The 19,316-nt window shown below is 43.5% G+C and overlaps 3 protein-coding genes across 5 annotated transcripts; 1 reads left to right on the top strand and 2 right to left on the bottom strand.

Annotated features, from left to right (window-relative positions):
• Positions 1–35: 35 nt before the first annotated feature.
• Positions 36–8,506, bottom strand: LOC137781263 (uncharacterized). Its single transcript, XM_068569920.1, has 6 exons — positions 7,975–8,506; positions 3,598–6,022; positions 2,685–2,839; positions 2,268–2,333; positions 1,827–2,012; positions 36–1,627 (listed from the first exon to the last, which is right to left on the bottom strand). The coding sequence occupies exons 2-6, from the start codon at positions 4,362–4,364 to the stop codon at positions 483–485; spliced, it is 2,319 nt and encodes a 772-aa protein (XP_068426021.1). The 5' UTR covers positions 4,365–6,022; positions 7,975–8,506; the 3' UTR covers positions 36–482.
• Positions 8,507–9,943: 1,437 nt separating this feature from the next.
• On the bottom strand, positions 9,944–14,940 carry ube2s (ubiquitin-conjugating enzyme E2S). The gene is made up of 4 exons (XM_068570092.1): positions 14,751–14,940; positions 13,155–13,302; positions 11,715–11,905; positions 9,944–11,630 (listed from the first exon to the last, which is right to left on the bottom strand). Exons 1-4 carry the CDS (start codon positions 14,751–14,753, stop codon positions 11,283–11,285), a joined length of 690 nt encoding a protein of 229 aa, XP_068426193.1. The 5' UTR covers positions 14,754–14,940; the 3' UTR covers positions 9,944–11,282.
• Positions 14,941–16,049: 1,109 nt separating this feature from the next.
• josd2 (Josephin domain containing 2) lies at positions 16,050–18,559 on the top strand. Of its 3 annotated transcripts, none has more exons than XM_068568933.1 (5): positions 16,050–16,255; positions 16,325–16,506; positions 17,593–17,718; positions 17,906–18,100; positions 18,350–18,559. In XM_068568933.1, the coding sequence occupies exons 2-5, from the start codon at positions 16,385–16,387 to the stop codon at positions 18,459–18,461; spliced, it is 555 nt and encodes a 184-aa protein (XP_068425034.1). In that variant the 5' UTR covers positions 16,050–16,255; positions 16,325–16,384; the 3' UTR covers positions 18,462–18,559. The 3 variants fall into 3 exon arrangements, with proteins under 3 accessions (XP_068425034.1, XP_068425032.1, XP_068425033.1); XM_068568932.1 differs by having other exon boundaries at positions 16,051–16,255; positions 16,374–16,506; XM_068568931.1 differs by having other exon boundaries at positions 16,050–16,506.
• Positions 18,560–19,316: the final 757 nt, after the last annotated feature.

Here is a 19,316-nt window from a genome sequence, read left to right as displayed (position 1 = left end):
TATATATATATATATATATATATATATATATATATATATATATCAATGTATACATATATCTATGTATATCATCATGTTCCCTATCTAATATGGCTCCTGAGTACTTTTTGAAAAACACATATAAAAACAAAATGATGAACGACACTTCTGTTGGTTTTGTTTCACCCTTCCATCAGTCTATCTACAATAATGGCACCGCTGTATATGGCAATATGGCAAATTGTGTTATAAAATATGGCTGATGTAGGCTATCACGTAATTGGAAAAGATATTCCCCATCTAGATTTTTGATTAAATAATTATATTTAAGCTATTTAATTACAAGTTAACACTAATTTGAATAGCCTAAACACAGTATACTGTTACTAAACGTTGTACTTATAGTTGTATTTCTTGTAGTTGAATATTGAATATTTAAATGCAGAAGGGTGATCTATTCCCATAACTTTGATGAGAGGTTAACTCTACATTAGGCACAAACCTCACACCGTCACCTCATTTTTACTCCCCGTCCTAATGCCCTGACTCCCTGTTCCACTTCCTGCTGACCCCCCACCGCCCCCTCCTCCTCCCGGTATGAAATGTAGCTGCTCAATGGTGTTCTGCCGCTTCGCTGCAAAAGCCATCCTCCTGGCGCTGTGGCCCCCTAGTGTTCCCGTTCCCATGACTACCCCCTGAGCGGGCGCCTCCCCCGCCCAGCCCATGCCCCCGCTCATGTGCCCCGTGATGGCCGTGCTCCTCTCCTGCTCTCGTCCGGACGTGGGGTGAGAGTTCATCTTGATCATGTGGTGGCGGTCGAGGGAGGGCGTGGCGCAGACGTTCTGCTGTGACTGGGCCTTCTGCTGGCGGGGCAGCGTGGGGACAGAACCTCCTGTGTGGGCGTATGGATCTGCAACCCCCATCCCGGCGACTGGCATCCCGCCGGGTCCCATCCCGCCGGGTCCCATCCCGCCGGGTCCCATCCCGCCGGGTCCCATCCCGCCGGGTCCCATCCCGCCGGGTCCCATCCCGCCGGGTCCCATCCCGCCAGGTCCCATCCTTTCCTCCAAATGGTCCGGGGACATGAGCAGCCGTTCCTGCCTATCCTGCCTATCCTGCCTGTCTTGCCTATCCTGCCTGTCTTGCCTATCTTGCCTATCTTGCCTATCCTGCCTGTCCTGCCTGTCTTGCCTGTCCTGCCTGTCCTGCCTGTCCTGGGTCTTCCTGGTGAGGGTCTGCGTGTTGGAGTTCTTATTGGAGACTGCCATGGCTTTGTAGTACTGGTGTTGCTGGTTCTTGGACAACCTGGACAGTGTTCCTGTGTTGCCAGGGACATCACCCATGTTGAGCAGCTGGTCAGTGGGTTTAACTTTCCTCTGGGGCTTGGAGAGAGTCTCGTAATTAGGGTTGTACAGGGGCTCCGGGGGATCCAGAGGGTAAGGGTTGGGGGTGGGTGAGGCAGGCATGCCAGAAGGCGGCGGCGGGATCCAGGGACGGACTGCATGCCTGGGGAGGGTTCCTCTGCCACTGAGGGTGTAGTCTCCACCCCAGTGGAGGTGGTGCTGAGAGGACTGGAGGGCCGGCTGGGCTGTGTGAGGCCGTCTCTTGGTGGTGCAGTAACCAGACGAGTACTCATCAAGACCTTTCTCTGAAAGCCAAACAAAATTTCTCTGAATTGTTTATCACCACAGCAAATAGCATCAGCACATAATGATGCATCCTGCACTTTGTGCCCTGGCGTCAAGAGTGTCACCGTGCTTCAGTGCTCATGAAACAGCTGCGAGGGAGGAGAGAGGCAGACAGACTGGTACATTTGTCCTAATTTCTCGTAAAATGACGGTACTCACCGAGGCGTTTGAGCGAGGAGTATCTGTTGAGCTCAGGCTTGGTGGCGCTCTCATAAGAAGGCGGCAGCTGAGCCAGGTTGTGCAGGGAGTGGTGGAAGGCCGGCTGGGATTTGGTGTTGTTGTGTTTATTGGAAAGCAGGGTGCCTCCAGCTGCCAGCTGAGCATTGTTCATTCGAGGGGTGCGTTCTACAGAGACCACAGCGAGAAAACAACTGGGTGTAAATGAGATTTGCTCCTCTGGATATAGCGCACTGCACGTAGCTGTGTCAGAATCTGCTAACATTCACAGGAACAGAAGCAACCAAAGCTCTGATAATCATTATTATTGTTGGGATGAATGAGCCTACTTTTGAGCTTAAATGAAACTGAATAAAGTAAATTAAGCATTGTGATGATTACATGTAATTTACAGAGGAGCCCGGCTTTCACCAGCTGCCTTACCGATAGTTGCGGTGTGTTTGGGGCTGGTGCCTGATGAGTGGATGAAATTGTGTTGCAAATTGCCCACTGCAAGAAGAACATAAGGTAATCAGCTCAAAATGGATGTCAAGCAGTTTCCAGTTCAATGGCCCTTTAACATATAAAGATGGAAGCAACTATAGACATGTTTGCATCAATTCACCTTCGCATCGTTTCACATGCACAGTACTTCTTAACATCTTCATATAATTGCATGCATATTTTAAAGATGTCAGATTCCTGTTCTTTTTTCTATAATGGCTACAAAGATATCTTGGTGACACAGAAAGCAACCTGCATCCACGGGCATACGTGGCAAAAACCGATGTGCCTCGGCACACAGAGGATGCTGTTACAAAGTGCTGATTGTGCTATTCACTAAAGACCCTGAACCCTCACATCTGTTGTCCTTGCTGGGCAGTCCCGGGGCGTAAAGATTTTTCGGAGGTCTCCCCAGTGTCCCCTGTGCGTCCGTTACAGCCAAAGCCACGCTGTTGTTCCTCTCATCTTGCTGGACTGGGCTGGACTGGTGCCGTAACATGTCAACCAGGGCTCTGATGATGTAATAAAACAAGCAAAAGGGAAACACAAGGTGAAATTGACAATAAACTATTGGCTGATGGCTGAATGTCATGTAACATTCATGAAGTCGTCTATGTTTTGTGATGAGTGATTTTTCATATTTGTCATCATCAATATTGTTTACAGGGTATCGTTTTGGGACATTGGATTGGTGTGTACGTGATTGATCATATTCATCTGATGATAGATTCAAGTCGTTTGATTTGAGATAAATTTATAAAAACAATTATCTTAAATTTTTTGAAATATCTACAGTATTCAAATTGTGAAGAAATCTGTGAAGAAAATTTTTCATAAACACCAGTTGGCTGGTTATTAATTTAACCAGACATTTGATTAACTGAGCTTGAATAAGCAGAATTAGAAGATAAAATATTAATCTATTAAACTAACAATACCAGTCAACAACTTTCACCCTCCACAACTGTACTGCAAGAAAGAAAACTGCAACCTGTACAAACATCGAAGTGCAAATCTTTATTGCCAAGATTACTGGCCGTATATGAGATAAAAATCCTAGAGGAATCAAAACAACCATGGATTCTGCAGCAGCCACTCGGTGAAGATCAAATATGTTTCATCTGATGACTAACAACATCATTCTGAGCCCAGGGTGATGAATGTGGGCCATTTATGGAGTCCTGAAGACCTAATTACAGTATTCATACATAAATTAAAGTCATAAATTCAGCAGTGACAGGTGATGAAAAGATCTTTTTCAAAGCCTCACCTGGGCATATTTAGGTCCCTTTGGTTGGCTTCCTGTTGCACCTTGTTGAAGACCACCTTGATGCCCACTGCGACCGCCACCATGAAAACAATCACGCCTCCGATGACGAAGCCCGTGTTGTGGCTCTGCTGCTTCAGCGGATCAAAGTCTGGGTCAGGACCTAAATCATCTGGTAACATCATGGTGTCTGTCTGTGGCTTGGCCCAGTCTGGAGAGAAATAGTTGTTACAGTTTTCCTGCTCCAGTTGCCGTGTACGATCTGGGCAGCAGAAGCGGTAGTGGCAGGTTCCACAGCAGAAGACAAAGATGTCCTTGGAGCAGTTGAAAGCGCTGTCAAAGTGTCCCATGACGTCATAATAACCCCGGCATACATCCATCCATATGTCCATCATACGGGGTCGAATGGGCGCTACCTGGGCGGCGCCGAGTGGAGGTGCAAGGGCCTCTGACGAAGTCACATTCTTGGGGAACATGACCTGGGGAAGGGGTCTCGGAGGCGCCTCGAGAACTCCCTCTGAGGTTTCTGGAAGTTTCTCAGGGGTTTTGGTCCTGCCTTGGAGAGCTGCTGGCCGGATATTGGTCCGCATGGCGAGAAGCAGGAGAGGAGGGCGGGGGCCAGGCTTGGGCTCTGTGGTGAAAGGCCTCTGTGAGCGGTCTATTTGTTGAGGAGGGGGGGACGGAGAGGTCTCCGCAACACCGGTGACTGGGGCAGTGAGGAGGGAGAGCAGGGAGACAGCGAGGACTAGGAGATTGGTGGTGGGCGTCATTTTTACATGACTAAGAGATCTATTTTCTGTTGTTGAGTCAATGCAGTTACACCGCTGTATCCGCTTTTGCAGTTTAACCCACTAAAATGGCATGTGAAATATTCAAGTAGCATGTACAACCTACTGGATATTGATGGTGTATCGGTAGTTTCATTCAGCAATGTTGGATGATGAAATGGATGATGGGATTGGAAGTCGGTTCTTTTTTGTTGTTGTCAGAAACTGAGTAATTCTATGGTGTAATATTAGAAAAGGTCAGGAACAGTCCAAATCAAAAGGTCCAACACTATCAAAAACAGTTGGCAGGTTTGTCGGTAATGGTATTAAAATGGTTTTAATTTACTGCTAGAAAGGAACTCTGAATGTGTAATGACTTTATCGGTGCCCTCTCAAGAACACTAAAATTGATGCAGCTTTGTAAAAAGGACAGATTGAAAAAAACAATCTTCATGCTTTTAGTGCCTAATGTCTTGTTCTACACTTCACCTCACACAGAACAAAAGGACAAATAGCTGACGCACGGCTGGATGGAATTAATTTTTGAAACCTTAAAGGCCAGTAAGAAGCAAGGATTTTCAATAAAATATGGCAGTCCTATACATTCCTGTGCTGATTGTGGCTCTTGACCGATAGACTGTGTGTCAGCGTCTTGTCCGTTTTGTTCATTCCTGGATAAAAATCTGGCACCATATATATTCAAAATTGGCACTTATTTAAGCTGTAAGCAATTCTTCTCTGAAAATATGCAGGAAATCCAGAATACTTTTCTTGTATTTTGTGTTTATCGGCATTGTAAACAAATGGGATTAACATACACAAGTGTCTATTCTTGATGCCTACTTTCTCTAGAGCAGGGTAGCATCTCCATATCAACTTGTTCTCGACACTCGTCACATCTATAGAAACACTGTGTACTTTATCTCAATCTTTTCTAGCATTGGATTCATGTGCATCCGTAGTCGTCTGGCACGGACTGTAACTGTGACTGGGCTAGGGGCGATAATGAGGGAGGCTCAGCTTAAGTGCTAGAAGACTGTAACAGCTGAAAATTAAGAGTAAGCATAAACCAAGGAGCCGACTCTCAGCCTGTGAAATACACGGCAAAATGAGGCAAACGTCATGGATTTTAAATGCTCTCTATTCAGCTTTTAGGCACAGAAAGTTACCCGTCATTCAACAGTATCACTAATTAGATGTGAACTGAATGGCACATTGCGTCTCCATGTGACATGTCTCTTGAAGTAAAATTATTCCTGATTTGTCTCTGAGGTTCAAAGAATATCACTTTTGTTGAGAAATATGTAAATGCATGAAGTTATTGTGTTAGAGGTGTTGGCAATAATAGACAGAGGCAGATCTGTCTCCCACAGAAATTATAATTCTATGTAATTATCAAAAACGTCCCTATCTGTAGCGGAGAATGTAGGCACAGATGGGGGAGACAGAACGCTGAAATCACCGAGGGCTCCACTTGTTTCAGTTACATGCTCCTCTGACCTTCTGAGGGGAGTTCAGAGGAAGAACAACGAGAGACACGAAGGCAGCAGTTCTCCAACCAACTAATGTTCCAAAAGTGTTCCTCCGTCGTCTCTAAATGTTCTACTTGATTTCCAGAATATTCTTCAAGTTAACACGTCGACCAAGCCGGAATGTGTCCGCTGTAACACAAACGAGAGGCATGGTGAGAAAGAAGCCCCGCACTGACACAACACAGGCATTTTGTATTTCATTTGATTAATTGCGTTATGGGCACATTGTGAGAGGCCGAGTGTGCGTTAGTGTGTCTGTTTAGTTGCAGGAGCTCCTGAGAAGCCAATGATGAAGAAAGAGAGAAGGAGAGCAAAGGGATAAATGCAGGGTAGGGATTTAAATGAGCAAAGAGATTGTGGCGAGCGGGAAGAGCCAGAGGTATGCAGAGACGACCATGAGTGGGAGGGCGGTGTGTGGGTGGCACAGAATCAAGTACATTTCTCCCAGCACTTACCAATACAACATAGCACATCACACAAACAGCACCGCCAAACAGACCTGCAAATACAGTCAACGCCACGCACAAGAAGAGTGCCAATCGAGACTGTAAATCAGCCGCTGTTGAAACAGTTAAAGGGGGGGAAATGTGAAACTGTAAAAAGGCTTGAGTGCATGTGAGAGACTATAGTAGGAATTCTTTAAACCTCCTTGTCAGTCTCTTTCTCCCTCCTTTATTCCTCTTGCTCCCTCCTTCTCCTCTATTCTCCCTCGTTCTGCCTTTCTCTCTTTCTCAGATTCTGTGCGTGGGTTGAGGCAGCTAACTCTCTCAGAATAGCACTGCAGCTCTGGCTGTGTGTGAGTGAAAGAGGCAGTGAAAGAGAAGGGAGGCAGAATCCAATCTACACCCATATAGCCAAACCAGATTTCAAAGTCACATCTGCCCGTCTCCTGCTCGACAAGACGACACTTATGCCAACGCGTGCTCAACTTCCATTCCCACATGTTCTGCTCACTTCATGATGAGGATATTCTGGCCGATGTGACCGAACCACTCCCCAATGAATTGGAAATTACAGTTTTCAAACCATGACTGAGCTCTGAAATTAAGAATTCAAAACACGACGGCGTCAGTCCTCCTGCACCCCAATAAAAAGCATGAGGACCAGTGTCAAATCTTTCCAGCAAAGTGACTCAACATACAGTAGAAGCAAATGTTTTCCTGTCAATATTTCTTGTGCTGCTGAAGCAATGCAGTAGAGTGGAAGAGAGAGAGCAGAGGATGGGAACTAAAGGGTGAAGGGCAACACATTCATAACTGTGAAGATGCATTCCTGAGTTACATGGTCAATGGAGGTTAAACAAACAATTTCCACAGATTCCTTTTATGGCAAGCAACTGTATTAAGGCCAATAACGGCTCCCCTTACTTCCGTTGCAGGAGGCTGACAAGCCGTGCAGACGGCTGGACATGCAACAATTTCAACAGGTTGTTGGAAATGAAACAAAATGGCCTCTTTTTCTTCTTCTTTTAAACACGCTTTTGCGAAAACGAACATGAATGCGCATCAATGAAGGTTAATGAATGAATACAAGTCATGTTGATGTCGATGCAAAATACATGAAATTACAGTGAAAGCAGCGCAGCAGCTGTCGTCTCATCAGTCACATATGTGCTGCGCAATGACTTTGCATTTGTACATCGACACTTTTAGAACAAAATGCTATCCTTCATTAGGTTAATAAGTTTCTACTTGCAATGAACAAGCATGCGGGAAATGGAAATGACTTGCATGTATCAGTAGGCTAAGAGTGCGTGGGTGTATCCGTGCCGGTGCGTGTGTTTGTGTGTGTAGTCCGGCTTGATGTGTCGGTCTTAGAAACAATATGTTCAGAACATCGCAATGTGCCGTCGATTACAGTGTTAAAATGATGAAAAACATATCATAAAGCGTAGAGGCGTAACGCGTAAATATGTTTCTATGGCGCAGCTTTCATCCAAATATTTAGTTTGACAGCCTCCAGCACAGCTGATGCATCCAAACAAATGGCAAACACATTTTTCTTACAGACACAAACGCAGGTATCGAACAGTTTAATAACTGGCGTTGCATTAATAAAAGGTGCAGAGTGTCGTGCCTTACCTGTGCGCTGCTGTTGGGGTTGGATGCTGGAGAGCAGCGCTGGGGGAGCCTGCGCACTGTATCTCTGTAGCGTCCCTCAGCCTGTTATTGTGGCAGAGGATGATCAGGACAGCGTGAACTGTTGCTGGATCTGCTACCTGTTTTAAATGTTTTTTCCACAAGTGCTGCAGGTCTCAATCGTTCTTTATGTGTCCCCATCAGGCTATTGATAATCCATCATCACGGCAGAAAGAGGGGTGGGGGAGGGAGGGGGGGTCTCGACAAGCCAGATAGAGAGAGAGAGAGACTCAGTGGCCGACGAGATGTTCTAAAATCTTCTGAAACATGTGACAAGGCGAGTCAACTATTCGTCGGAAAATCCCGTTTCTCGTATAGAGCACAAGTTGCAGTGGAACTATTCTGGAGAACACGCAGTACTTCTGGAGCTCGAAAACGACAAACGCGTCATCGAAAAAAAAAAAACCCAATTTAACTTTTCTCCACCTCGAGTCGACTGGAGCTGGCTCCCTTCATAATTTCCAAGCGAGATAGGTTACACCGCCTAACTGCGACTGGCTTCACGGAGGTCCGCCAGTGGGGGAGCGCTGTGATTGGTCGCTCAGACTGGCGCTGAGACTCCGCGCTGCTCGGCACTGACGGTCATTAGACCCATTCAACTAGTGGCGTTCATCTTTATTCCCCTCCATTTAATTTGCCTTCTTTAATTGAATGACCCTGAACACCAACATTTAATGGCTACGGGAAAAAAGAAAACACCAGTCAGGATTTTTAGCTGCTGTTCTTTGACAAAAGTAAAATGATTGGTTGACACAACAAATAATATACATATAAAAACTATCGGGGATATTTGCGAAATTAAATCAGCTGGTATATTCAGCAAAAGACCTCCGAGATCCAAAGTGTGTTTTTCTTTGTGTGTGTGTGTGTGTGTGTGTGTGTGTGTGTGTGTGTGTGTGTGTGTGTGTGTGTGTGTGTGTGTATGAGAGAGAGAGAGGGAGAAAGAGAGAGAGAGAGACATGGTTGCCACAGCAACTGTGTCATTATGTTGGTGGCAATTATGAAAGCTATGAAAACGGGGAAGGGGAGAGGATTGGCGCAAAAGCTCTGACACTGACGCGTGAACGAAACTGTCCATTAGATCCGGACCTGCATTGGTATAATTCAGAGATGTCTCAAAGTTTGAGACTAACATGGGGACAGCTGCAAATGTCCAAACCGTGAAGGGAAGAATGAGGGAGATGTGTTGTGATGTACAGTATGCACGACAGGAAGTTGTCTCGTTTGGCGTCGTGCCACCGTCACACACAGTAACTGCCTCCTCACGATGTTCACAGCATCCACAGCACATGAATGATTTCTACTGAGGAACTTAGTGATCACACGTTTAGTGTCGGGATGAATCATAATGAATACCATTTCACTGGAGGCTCTGTGACATAGGAAACACAGCATGCATCTGACCCACACTGCACCAGAGCAGCGAGTCATATCCTTCACTGCCATGCATTCAAAAGTGTTCGCTTTACAATAACTGCAGTGAAATGTCTTGCGCACAAATTAGTGAGGATATGCTATACCAGATGGGGAAGGAGTATACGCACATCCAATATGGGGCTTGGTGTAAAGGGTTATGTGGACCCCCAGGTGTCTAAGAGGGGTCTGATAATTACCTGCATGGCAGGCAGCTATTTCTACACAGGTGGGTGGGCTGCTGCTCCTTCATTAGATGCTCCATGACGCTCTACCGGGGGCACTTTCACTCACTGATTTGCTGGGGAGGATGCAATTACTGATTTCTTCATAATGGTTATTCCATCACTGCAGAACAGGAGACCACTATAAACAAAATAAAGCAATATTGTACATGGCTGAGCAGTAAAAAGCAGAGGCTATCCATTCTCAGAAGCTATACAGACACATCAAGGTTTCACCGGAATAAATAATTACACACACAAAGAAACTCAAAGTATTAGTCATTTCACTTCCTGTATCTCAATGTTTTATTAATTGAAATAAATTAAAATTGACATAAAATATCCAGCCAACAGTCTGCACAATGACGGGAGATTCAGAGGCACATTTTCCATCCAAATTAAGACAGCGCTTCAGTGTGTTTCCTTGGGAAATGTAGGCCCCGCATGCATTTAGTACAGAGAGAAAACCTGCCCAGGAAACCTCGCCTGCCAGTGCAACGGGTGGGGGAGACAAACTCCATCAAACCTGGAGGTTTTCCTACAGCAGTCTTCTCAGGTACCCACAATGCTTTTTAGGGGCGCAGGGGTAATTTAAGAGTCACACCACTGTATGCTTAATACAGAAATTAGATAATTTTATATAAAGTATTCTATAAACTACCCTGTTCCCTCAATCACTGATCTAGGTCTTCACACTATTTGCTAAAGTAATATCTGTCATTAAATTCTTCTTAAAAGCTTTAACTCCACAGAGGCTTGTTGAACCATATTATAACCAAACAATATTGTTTTTTGTTCACACCACAAGACAGCTGAATATGAACATGTCAGTTATAAACAACATTTGTAAATACTGGACAGTGAAAGAATTTTAGAAGAAAAAATAAAATAAAATTAAAAATTAAAAAAAGGGGTTGAGATTCCATGAAAGACACAAGATACCTTTTATACTCCATTGCCAGCTCTTTCCTCACTCAGATCACAATATGAAAAATACTATTTAAAAAGATGTTACAATTGTGTGTGACAAACAATATTTCTATCCCAAAAGGGAACCCACTGACTTCTTCTACCATTTTTTCTGTGTTAAATTTGAAAACCTGACTTTAGTTAAAGCAACATCCTGGTTTGGACTCACGCGCAGTACACGGTACCATCACAGCAGCATTAACCAGGAAACACTTTAAAGAGAGTCGATGTCAAGCCAGAGACTTCAGTAGTTGTGTCTCATTAATGGACAGACATTATTAGAGGTCATGTTTTGCACAGTGAAACCCATTCCCCGCCTTATTCATTCACACTAGGCCCAGGGCAAAATACAGCGGATGGCATGATTTCCGCACTGAAGGTGTTGTCTTTCCTTTAAAAAAGAGGAAGAAACCTTTTATCGCCACATCTTCAGGTATGTGAATAATTAAACATGTTGTGCCAACAGTACAAACTGCAGGCAAAACAGAAGTTAGGGTATGAGTACAAAGTGGACAGTCTGGATAGGTGGTAGAAAGAGTCAGAAAAAAAGGGAACAAAAACATCGTCAGCACACTTCAATATTTATATTTACACACACTCGCGCTCACAAACATACACACCCACACTAAGAATTTCATGGAGGTATTAAAGTCGCCTCAACGCACGCTTTTTATCTGCCTTCTTCTTCCCTGCTACATTAGTGCTACTACTATTGCTGCTGGTGGTGCTTGCTCCATTGGCCCCGTTACCCAGAGCTGCTGGAACAGCTGCTGCACTGGGTCCCGCTCTCTTCAATGGGTCACCTGCGTGCTTCTTCGGCTGTGGGCCGTCATTAGGGTCCTGAGGTTCCCCTGACGACCCGCCCATGGCGTGGATCTCTGTAAGCAGACGAGCACGGGACTCATATTCTGTATAGTCCTCAAACAGCAAACGCCCGGCTTCTTCGTTCAGAGCCGACTCCGGATTTGGATGGATGAGAAGACACTTGATCGTCTGTGGGGAAATAAAGGAGATTAAAATGCAAAAAAGTGGTGACGGCTACACGGCTGACACTCAAAGACTGATGACTCTGCTTACAAGTAAAACGTGTCTGAGGCCGAGTTCTGCCTTCCAGTCCCTCTTCAGCACGTTGACACAGATCTCTCCCTTGTGACCCACATTGGGGTGAAAAATCTTGGTCAGGAAATACCCCTTGGGTGGAACCGCAGGGAAGTCCTTCCCGAGGACAAGACGCATTCGGAAAACGCCACCAGCAAACGGAGTTCCCTCTGTCAAAGCATAAAGAATTCATCTCATCAGTATGTTCCGACTGTGCCAAACCTGATCCAAACAAAAAAAGGGTCATGGAGCGGCAACAGAATCAACAGACAAAAACATAGATTATGATTTCGGCATGAATTTTTTGATTAGCGGTATTATGTAAACAGTCACACTGATATGTGACCTTAGAAATTACACTGTTGCCACTTGGAACTAATGATTGAAAGAAGATTGGGTCTGTTTTGGATACACTGTGTTCCTGCAGCTTGAAAGGGGAGTCAGACTTTAAGACTCATTTAAAGTAGTCTTAAATATATTTTAATTCCAAGCTACATTGAAGAAAAGAAAAAACTTTTACTTCAGGTGTAGAATAGAACTGGGAACAACTTGGCATCGGCTACCTTCATTTCCATTGTCCTTTGAAACATTCCCTGCACAAATTACACTAAGCTTGGCCCTGCCATGCAATATTGTAATATACCATTTCAAGCCATATTTATGTGATTTAAATGCTTTTTTTTTTTAACTATTAAATTTAGGATCTGCGAAAACCCTGATGAAGTTGGTTTGCAGATGAATCAAATATGCAGATAAGTTAGTCTGTGGAGGAGTTAACACAATGTGAACAAGTGTCTGGCACTTAACGGCGTACTTAACAATAACAAGACATGAAGCAATAAGATGATAGTAATAAGATAGCATGGACAATGTGTCACTGTGTGGTTTAAGTGGGCGTGTCTCAAATGTTCTTGGCAACAACTAAAGTCAGACACAAAGCTTCTTTACAATAATATGAACATTTTTAATGAGCCATGGCAAGGAAACAATTTCTACTTTGAAAAACGGACACTGAAATACAGATCTTTTGGAGTTGTTCACCTAATGAGTAAATTATGTATAAAAAAAACAAACAACCTAAACATAGTTAAGGAGATGCGTTACAGCTTAACAATCATGGAGAGGAGTTAACAAGTTGCATTACCTCAGGTTGGTTATCAAGTGAAATTTGTCTACACTGCCAAGCAGTTGTCGAGCCATTGAACGGGAGGTCTGATACTTCTCAGAGGGAGATTTAGTACTAGATTTGCTACTGAATACTGTAACAGACAATACATTGCTTTGCTGAATAAACTATCTTATGCAACAATTTATTATTTTGAGACTGCACACAGTACAATTTTTAATATTATTATTATATTGTACTTAAGTTATCACGGACAATGCCAGTTTGGCATGGCACCATAATGTAATCCTTACCCGGTCCTTCGATTGCTGTATGTAGCTCAGTTATGTCTTCATCACTGGGATAAATCTTGATACCTTCAGGTGGGTCTGCTGCTAAAGCTGAAATTTCTTTATAGACCAAGCGAAGAATATGAGGAGGCAAATTCTCCACATTGGAGTTCTGTAGAAAGACAGAAAGATAGTTTAGCAAACCCAAGTTCTCATTTGCAGGATGAGTCAAGGATAGATGCCTGATTGCCAGGCAGGTAAATGCCACATTGAGCTGGTCAATCTAGCAACTCATTTGCAGAGTAAAACATAAACACACTGGATGGAGTAAGTCTTCTCGCATCCTTCTCATCTCTGAGAGTTGCACAGGACTGATGGTTAATTGATAACTGAATGAACAAAACAATTTAAATTGGGAAATATACAAATTTACTTCAGGCAAGTACTTTTGGGAGTGAAGAAAAATAAAAATTCATTAATGTTGAACCATGATTTGCAAAAAACGACTTATTGCAAAAGAAAAATCAAAAAAAAAAAAAAAAAGGTAAGGTTTATTTTGACAATGTTCAAGATGCTTTGCTGGGAGCATTACATAACTGATGAAGAGGGAATTCACCTTGGTGGATAGAAAAGGCAGCGTTACTTGACTGTTGTAGTGAGATTATCACTAATGAAACTCCCAAAAATAAATTGCATGCTAGAAAGTATGGTCTTATTTCTTTACAATAGACAACCAGTTATACACCTGAATTTTTTAGTTTGATCACAAATAAATAAATATATATATATATATATATATATATATCTCACAGGCATCAGCTTTGAAGTAATATCAGTACATACAGGCCTAGTCCTTGCATAAATAATCAGAATGCCTTTAAGCTATAAAGAAAATGGCAATTTTCTGTGAATCATAAAATCAAAGCAATTTCACGTTTTTAGTCATGTCCATACACATTGTAATTTACTGTGTTTTAATAAGATATAAACAAAAGTTCCAATGCTACTAAACCCCAACTGGAAAAAGACAAATCCACCATCAACCATGCTCCATCCGTGTCTCTTGCACGCACGGCAGGTTTTCTGTGAGTTGTGTGCTTAATGTTGGGTTGCTCTTCATATTGTAACGTAACGTTATTACCAGTCATTTGAACTCTTACAAACAATAAACACAGATGTTCGAGGTGAGCTGCGGAGCCAACGGCAACGTAAGGTTACCCTAGAAAACTCAAAAAAGTTTAAAAAACACAGTAAACTCATCCGACATTCGCACAACCACGAAAGCCAGCCAGCGTCCTGTGATGGAAAGGTAAGGTGACGGTCCTGTCGACAGGTAACTTTCACGTCACGGTCTCAGGACCGTGAGCGACACTAGCCTAGCCTCGAGCTGATGACGCTTGTCTTAAAGCTGCTCGGTGACTGTGAAACGTGTGATACAGTCATTTATACAACACACGTGTATATTGTAAGTAGATTAAATGTAGATCACGATTCTTAATTAACGCCAAAGACTCCAGCAAGTAGTCACAACCCGAATTAGAAGCTCGACGGCTAAACGTCGGATCAAGCTAGCAGCTGCTCTTGCTAGCCGTTAGCAACGTCCTCCGGCACCCGACTCACCATCTTCAAACGGGGCTCTGCTGAGCTCGTGGAGGTCTGGCTCGGTGAGATGTGACAAGACCTTTTCGTAAGCTTAAAAAAACTGCAGAAATAGAAACTAAGCCGGGTCTCACACTGACTGCTCTTCTTTTCTTCTTTTCGTTGACACAGGAACAAAAATACGATCCTCAGTTTAACCTACTGCCGTCGACCAATGGGCAGCCTAATGAGGTGCTACGTCAGAACCATAGAGCCAATCACGATACATCAATGTCGTTACTTCACAGTTGGCAGCCCTATCAGCCACACAGAATCAAAAACATGACTGGTGCTAGTCAGCTATAGGCCCGTTTGAAAAATCCCCACACCCCTGAACAGTGCTGAAAAGATAACTAATATTATGTGGGATACAATTGAAATGCACAAGGAAACACAATGCATGTCACACCCAAATAGAGGCACGTGAGGGAGAACATTAGTTGAAGAATACTGGTATTTTTGAGAAGTAAAGAAGATATACATACAAAACTGAATTCAAAATTGCAGCCAATTTGAAAACATGAACAGAAACCACAACTCTCAGAGGAAGCAAATGCAGACACAGCAGTGTATTGCAGAAATGAAGTTAATTACAGTAGCCAGGACACACCAGAGATGACAAAAAAATGTGTTTTCTTATAACAAGAAAGAAGATCAGCTGTTTTATAGTACCAATGACCAGAACCAATGAGATGGTGGTTGAACATCATACCATAAAAATATGTACATATCTAATTTGCATATCTATGGTATGAACTAGCTATTGCCTTGTGCAAGATACATGAGTTGAGTTTGCTTTGCTTTTAAAAAAAATTATATATATTTAATAATTCATAATTGTGTGTGTGTGTTTTGTGTGTGTTTTTAATCAACTTATGAACATTTGACAAAGCCTATGATGTTATTAAATAATATAGTCCAATATAACCCCAAGCTCCATAAGTTCAGCATCAGTTGTTTAACATAAAGTCCAGGTTGGCCTTCCCATCATCAATACCAAGGCTGAGCACTCGGGGGCGCTTTAACATCACGTCCACACTTTGACCGCCTGGTGGACTGAACACGTCTGTGTGCGCAGCAAGGAAGACAACTTTCATCCATTGTTAATTTTACTGTATTTAAAAAAACATATAAATTAGTAAAAAAAAAAAAAAAAGAGAGAGAGAGAGATAGATCCCAACGGGTTAAAGTGACGAATTAGCTTGCCGCTGTCAAAAGCCGTTAATGGGCGTGATTAAGTGCAACAACCACAACAACAACATCATCACAACAAAACAACCGATCTGCTTCCGGTTTCTGGATGGAGCTGTCAGACTCCAGAATCTTTTTGTAACGAGGGAAGCGTTTCATCAGCCGGTCGGCAGCTTTGTGCAGCAACTGTCGATTAATAATAGTTCACTTTGCTTTTGTTTTGCGAACCGCCGCCAGCGACCAAACCCCGCGCGCCGTCAGCAGCAGCAGGCGGTCACAGTTCAGCAGCCGCAACGGTGAGCTATCCACTTTAGTTGTGGTCGGCTCGAGCTGCCTGTAAACTGTACGTGGACTGTGTGTTGCAGCTCATGTGTGTCGGGTAACGGCGCTCCTCGTCTGTGCTCGTGTGTGCAGAGAGCTTTAGCATGAGCGAAGGAGACGTGTTTCACGAGAAGCAACGACTGGAGCTGTGCGCCATCCATGCGCTCAACAACGTGCTCCAGGAGCGGGTGTTCACAAAGGAGACAGCCGATGACATCTGCAAACGGTAGGGGAACGTGTTCAGGATGTGTCGGTGTGTCTGCTCATGTAGTTAGCTGCTTAGTGCGAACCAACAAGGCGCATTCACATAAAGACACATTACTTCACATCTGACAGAATATTGGTCCGTGGCCCCTTTGTGCTCCACAACTTGGTTACATAGCCTCTATTAACACGGTATTTCATAACTGTTAGGCAGCAGCCGGTTGTATCTGCAGGTACTTTTGTGTGATCCCATCCTGCTCAAGAGGATAACATGTTTACCAGAGGTGAAACCAACATGTCCAGAGCCTGCCATGGACAATGTAATGAGGGAGAAAGAGCAGGGTGGAGTGGTACAGCCCTGGGTTTGTCCCAGGCAGACATTATATCATCCCACTTAGACTCGTAGACATCTGTGTACCATCTACAGTCTACAGACAAATATATTCATATGTTCTCCAAAGATTTCAAAGGTAACACTATTGGGCTCAATGATGGAGTAATTGACATACAGATGATCAGGTTGTTGTTTGTATTTAAATCTAGACTCATGTTTCAACAGCAAAATGTGAACTATACGTGACTTATGTCACATAAAAAGCTGAAAAGTCCACAGCATCAAGACTTGATACTTTTTGGAGCGGGTCAGCTGTCAATGGACAATCACTGACTTCTGGATTTCTCATTTTTATGTGAAATATAATGTAAACCTTCAAGGGGAAAAAACTGCAGTGGTGCAATTTCACTTTGCAAGTGATTGTATTTACTAACCTAATTGACTCAAACTACATGAGTCATGGTCTGACTAGCTTGTGACTTTAGCTACAGAATTCCCTGCGGGCAACCCTGGGACTTCATTATCTCACAGAAACTTTGTCCAAGTATTTTTTTTTAAAGAAATTAGATTAATCTCAATGACGGGCAGTTCTTAAAAATGCTTGAGAGTGTGGAGATACTCAACCAGGAAAGAGAGAAAACAAAACCTTAGTGCTGTCCTGACATCAAACAGACCCGGCAAGAAGAGGCTAAATTTAAAACCGAACTGGAGCAAATACAAGGTGGATTTGCTTTGAAATGCTTATTTGTTCAGTTGCTCTCTCTCTCTCTGCAGGCTGGCTCCCCAGTGTGTGGTGAACCCTCATCGCTCAGTGTTGGGGACAGGAAACTATGACGTCAACGTCATCATGGCGGCACTACAGAGCCGGGAACTGGCTGCCGTGTGGTGGGACAAACGCCGGTGAGTGAATCTCACTGATCTAAAGCAAAACGCACAATGCATTGGTATGTACTTTGCACATTCTGCGCTTGTTTTCAGTTGGTTGTGCATTTCTTATATTTTCAAAAAGATACAGTAACTCATTGTTTGGAGTTTAAACATTAAAGGCAAATTTCTCCCTTTTTTACAAAAAAAAACAAACATACAGAACGGTTCAGAGCCTTTGCATGCCAAAGGTCCACGGTTTTATTCTTAATGTCCCGTCCCGGGTATCTCTGGGGATCGTGTTCCTCCCACTCCGGCGGCGACACTGGCTAGCGGTTCGGCAAGTAAATGGACAGTACTACAACCTGGACTCTAAACTGAAAAGCCCCATCTGTATTGGGGGAGAAGCAGAACTACGGTAAGAATGTGCATTCACATCTTGAAAATGTCTCTTGAGAGCAGACGTGTGATCTGTGTGTCTGAGTGGGATCAAAACTTGGCTTTGGTGTGCTGCTTGATTTCTGTCTCAGCGAGTGAGTCATCCCATGAGAGAGGTCACATGGCGCTTACCTCACCGTTTGTTTGTGTTAGCCCAGTAATCGGCCCTCTGTCTGCGTTCATGTTATTAAAACGTTCCCCCTTTTGTCGTTCTTTGCTTCTCTTTCAGCACATTTCTCAGCGAACAGCTTTCTCAGGACGTGGCAGAGATGCTGCTGGTTGTTCGGCGGGACGTGGAGGAGGACGGCTCATGGCTGAACCCTGACAACCCCAATAAGTGATGCTTCGGGACGGGACACGCCTTTTCATAGTATGGAAGGAAAAACTCCTCCGGGATGATGACAGACTTAAAGAATAAATAAAAATATAAAACACCTTAGTACGGGAAACTCTTCAGGGAATGCACTAAAATACATTTGATATCGATAACTAGACACAGGAAATTCCAAAGAGAAGCAGAGACCGGCGTTTACTCCTGAGATGAAGAACTGTTTTGATTGTAACAAATGTAAAAGATTTTGCTCTGCTATGATCCATGTATAAGCATCGTACTTCGGTCAGTACCTTTTGTTTACTGGGAAGATGTCTCTAAGCTAACAAAGTTTCAAGCAAATGTGAGCTTGTTGGATGATACTCGAGTTGTGACTTATGGCTGAACTTTGACTGTTTCATGGTAGAGAGATTGCAGAGTTTGTGCATGAAAAAACTAATCTGCAATAAGGACACCTGTACTATTGTAAGTACAAAAACATAAACAAGATCAAAATGGTTAAGCTGTCGTAGACTTTTACAATCAAGTCGTCAAAATCAGATCAATATGTGCTGCAGCTACAAGATGGTCATGTCCAAATGTATCAGTTATCAAGCTGCACCATCTCTACCCACGACCATTATGGTAAACCTCCTATGCACTGCAGTTAGATTTGTTAGCACTGTTTGTCTTTGTGCATGTGCTCACAGGCACAGGTGCTGTGAAGGCATCACCTGGTGAGGCATTAAAGGACCGCCAGTGTCTTTGCATGTTTTCATCAGTTAACTACTGCGCTCTAAACGTGTTTTATAGCGTGCCACGGTGTGTTTGGTTGTCTTCCTGGCTGCCTTGGTTTTCCTCTCATTTAGCTTCAGAGTGAAAAGAA

The sequence above is a fragment of the Clinocottus analis genome, unplaced genomic scaffold (assembly GCF_023055335.1).
Source record: "Clinocottus analis isolate CAN_PGR_092001 unplaced genomic scaffold, fCliAna1.0.p SCAF_9, whole genome shotgun sequence".
Taxonomy (NCBI): Eukaryota; Metazoa; Chordata; class Actinopteri; order Perciformes; family Cottidae; genus Clinocottus; species Clinocottus analis.
This window is presented reverse-complemented; position numbering and strand designations above follow the sequence as displayed.